The sequence below is a fragment of the Ipomoea nil genome, unplaced genomic scaffold, assembly GCF_001879475.1.
Source record: "Ipomoea nil cultivar Tokyo-kokei standard unplaced genomic scaffold, Asagao_1.1 scaffold0444, whole genome shotgun sequence".
In the NCBI taxonomy this organism is placed as follows: Eukaryota; Viridiplantae; Streptophyta; class Magnoliopsida; order Solanales; family Convolvulaceae; genus Ipomoea; species Ipomoea nil.
In genome coordinates, this window is record NW_017616872.1 from 675,236 (window position 1) to 679,492 (window position 4,257).

The 4,257-nt window shown below is 31.0% G+C and overlaps 1 protein-coding gene across 1 annotated transcript; it reads right to left on the reverse strand.

Moving 5' to 3' along the window:
- Positions 1 to 1,001: 1,001 nt before the first annotated feature.
- Positions 1,002 to 1,982, reverse strand: LOC109172878 (leucine-rich repeat extensin-like protein 3). The gene has a single exon (XM_019322120.1). It carries the CDS (start codon positions 1,950 to 1,952, stop codon positions 1,320 to 1,322), a length of 633 nt encoding a protein of 210 aa, XP_019177665.1. The 5' UTR covers positions 1,953 to 1,982; the 3' UTR covers positions 1,002 to 1,319.
- Positions 1,983 to 4,257: the final 2,275 nt, after the last annotated feature.

Sequence of the window (4,257 nt, forward strand, 5' to 3'; positions counted from 1 at the left end):
ATAATCCTGTATTATATTCACAAATTCTCTTCTACAATCGTTATGTGTTTTGACTTAGAAACACAGTTTATATTTTAAAAGTTCACAATTTCAATACTAAAAATACACAATTTATACGTTGTTTAGGACCAGGGTCCACCGTGGACCATTGTCCGTGGTATAACAACTCTAAAGAATCAAATTTTAATCATGAATGTTGATTCAAAATTGCAAAAATAACCTCATAAAAAGTGTTTGCTAATAAATTTTATAATCATATAATACCAAGAATTAAAAGTGTAATATAATAGACAATTAAAAAAACAAATATGTTTAAATCAATTAACAAGAGGCCTAGGATAAAAATGTTATTTTTCCTTATTCAAAAGTATGCTTTATTTACCCGTCCAAGGAAAAAGGTGGCCAAGCTTTAAGGTAGTGGGAGGAAGATGCCAAATTGACAAAGGAATAATATTTAACAATTTCGACCACAAAATTTTTAACTAATAAAAACTCTTAAATACATTGACCACTTTTATTGCGTCCATCTGTAAAATTCAATGATTAATACACCACTCCTCAATTCTTTTACAATATTTTAATATACGTACGTCACGTCTATAATCCTAATAATTATTATAAATTTTTCATAAAAATAAACAATTTTTACCACTAATTATTTCTATATTTTTTTGATTAAAATAACTTTAAATTTTCATCATCTATGAAAATAGGCAAGAAATCGTAAAACTTTCCTATAAAAAAAATACTGGGTATGAATTTATATGACTTATTGAGTTTTTAAATGCTTAAAATTAAAGTAGAGAGAAAAGGTACAGATTTCGAAGCAGAAAGCAGGGCGTAAAATTCCCCAGAAATTATGGGAAATAATAAAGCTTTTGAAGGCTTATTTTTATGTGTCGGTTCCATTAATAAAATTTAACTGAATATATATAGAATTTAATTTTTTATAATATTAAATTTAAAATTAATACGTGAAATCTATATATTTAAAAACTATATTTAAGAGAAGGTATTGGCAAATTTGCAAAATTGACTAAATACTGTCCTTATCGTTACATAGATTCTATAAAGTAAAAGCAACTAAATAATTGACAAGGAAATATGAGACAAAAATATATAAATATATTTATATGTAAAGGAAAAATAATTGTCAAGAATTTACAGATTATTACTCCTCAGGCAGGCTTCATCTTCTATCTGTTTCCCAGTCCGCACATTCTCGTTCAAGTTTCTTGAAGATCAAAGAAGCCCATCAATGGAAGTTTGTAGATCTGTGATTCCGACGCTTTATTCTGTTCATATTTTTATTAATTTCTTCAGAAGAAAAACAAGAAAAAAGGGAGAAGGGTGATGAAGTAAGGTACAGAGGTTTTGGGGGAGATGGATGGAGAAGAAGGTGGTGGGTTGTAGAAGTAGAATGGGAAGTAGGGGACGATTGGGTTAGGGGGCGGAGGGGTTGGGCCGGAGGGGTAGTTCTTGTAGGGTGGGGGGAAGTAGTACCCCACCCCTCCGCCGCTGGGGGGAGTGTAGGGTGGGTAGTTGGAGGTTGGCGGCGGCGGTGGGGAGTAGTAATTGGTGCCGCCGCCGCTTGAGGTGGGAGGAGAGGGTGGTGGAGGGCAGTTGAGGGTGGAGGGCGGCGGCGGAGAGGGAGGAGGTGGGGAAGGGGTGGTGCAAGGATTGTCACAGGCGGAGCACATTGTGCACTCGATTTGGTACTTGGATCCAGCCCATTCGCCACTCGCCGTAGATATCACCAAACTTGCCAACAAACAAATCTTGATGGCTATTAATTCCATTTCAAACACAAGACAGAATTGCAGAGGTTTCTTGAATGGATTAAGCAGGAGAAAGTGAAAGTAGGCAGAGAGGAGTGTTCCGGTGGACGGTGGAGGGTTGACAGATAGATAAAGGGGGTAGGGGTCACTTGTAGATGAAGTTAGATATATCATCACGTCTCTATCTGTTATATATCATATGATGATGCATTAAGAAAGGCTGTGTTGCTAGGCCAGGTATCCCACTTAAAAAGAGATGTTTATAATTCAGTGAGTGAATTAGTTATCGTGTCTCAACGTTAAAATTTTGGGTATACTAAAAAGAAAAAGGATGTATTATTGTTCGGGCTTAACTGAGTAGTTTAGTAGACAGTATTTGAAAAAAGAAATCAATATTAAAATTTGATAGATAAATTCTTTGTACGCATCAATACTTTGTCTGTTAAATCACTGGGTTATGGTGTTTTATTTTTTCACACATATTTTGTTAGGCATTTTAGAATTGGGGTTTTATCTTTTTGGAAAAAGAAGAATAATTTTACAATATGAACTCTCATTCTCTATTCCTTTACCTTTACTTTTTGATGTGACAAGAAATGTTAAACTATCTTTATTATGTAAATTTTAAGAAAAATGTCAATATTAAAATTTTGAATGAGAGAATAGAAATAACAATTAAAATTTGAGAGTCGAAGTAGTATTTGTGTGTCTTTACATACATTGGGGGTAAAGGGCAGAAGAGGGTAGGGTGGTGGTGGGAAAGCCCTTAATGCTAAGGCTAATGTTCAAAAAAGAAACGCCGACACGTTTTACTTTCTACAGCGCACCGCGTAGGGCAGGGTAGTTTCGTCATTTTCTTTTCAACCACAAGAGCAAAAAGGCACGTTATAGTGTAATATTGAGCCTAACTTGTCTTTACCAGATGAGTGTTGGACAAATATTTGCCAATTTTAAATTCAATGGATTATATTTCATTTTTTTTAATTGATTATAGTTACATTTTATTTGTACGTATCAAATTTGTAGAATTACAATTCCCTCTAATCAAATAAAAAATTTTGCTTATTTTTGAAATTATGTGTGTAAAATTCTAATTCATTCTAACTAAATGGACATGTTCGAGTTAAGTGTTCTTCATTATGAAGTATAAGTTTATAATATTCATTAAAATTTTGCACAATTAATATACTACGGAGTATGTATTTATTATCAGTCCACAATTTTTATCAACCCATTTTGATACTCAAAGTGCATATTAGAATGACAAAAGTGCCCATTCATAAAGGAACTTGAAAAGTCAGAAAGTAATTAGGAAGGAAAAGGGAAAGTGCACTTTGGGAATAAAGTCTCAAATAAGTGAGGGAAGTTTTTAATTTCTCAAGTTTGAATCTTTGGGGTCTGACAAAGTATTTAAGAAGATGTAAGTCACAGTGACTCAATAGGGCCAAATGCTAGTGCGTTCAAACCATGGTCTATTATCTTAAATATTACTTACTGAACCATTGAACTAAACTCGTACAGAAAGCATTGATTTGAGTCATTTAACAATTGTTGGATTCTAAAAGGAATTTAAGTACATTGTGTATATGTGTGTATACACTCACATACATTTTAATGACTTGGATGAAAGGACATTTTTGTTTTATCAAACTGAAATTTGTTAAAATATATAATAGTGTTACGGAGCTTTTTTCTTTTGCCCTATAGGGTACATTTTTGCGTATGGAGAAGAGACTAGTAGAAAAAAAAAAAAAAAAAAAAAAAAAAGCAAGTTTATCGTTCATCTTAAGGTAATTAAGTATGATTTTATTCAAATCATCAATGTATAATTATGTAATGTATGTCATGTATGTACTAAAAATTATATATATATACACACACGCGCGACAAAAACTTGTATAAAATTATTTTATGCGCAATGAATATCAAATAAGTAATGTTTTTTAATAAACTTAAAATATACTATTTTTTAAAGCCAACAAATATTTCATTTTTATTGCAATATATTACTTATTCCTTAAACAAATATTAATAAAAATGTAATATTTATTGACTTGTAAAAATTATTACGGAGTATATATTTTTGCTAACAAAATATTATATATTTTATATGCGACAATCTCACATGAGACTGGTCGGATCAAGATCAAATGTAATACTTATACTAAAAAATATAATACTAACAATAAATAAAATGTTTATTACTTATATGTGAAAGTGTAATACTTGTGAAGGAAAATGTAATACTTTTACATTTTGATTGAAAATATTTCATTTTTCTCAAAAGTATTACATTTTCCCTTATAAGTAACAAACACTTGCCAACATTACTTATATGGAAAGTGCAATATTTTTAAAGAAAAATATAATATTTTTACATTTTGATTAAAAGTATCACATTTTTCTTCAAAAATATTACTCCATTTGTCCCATTTTACTTGTCTTACTTTCATTTTTAGTTTGTCAAGATAGTGTCATC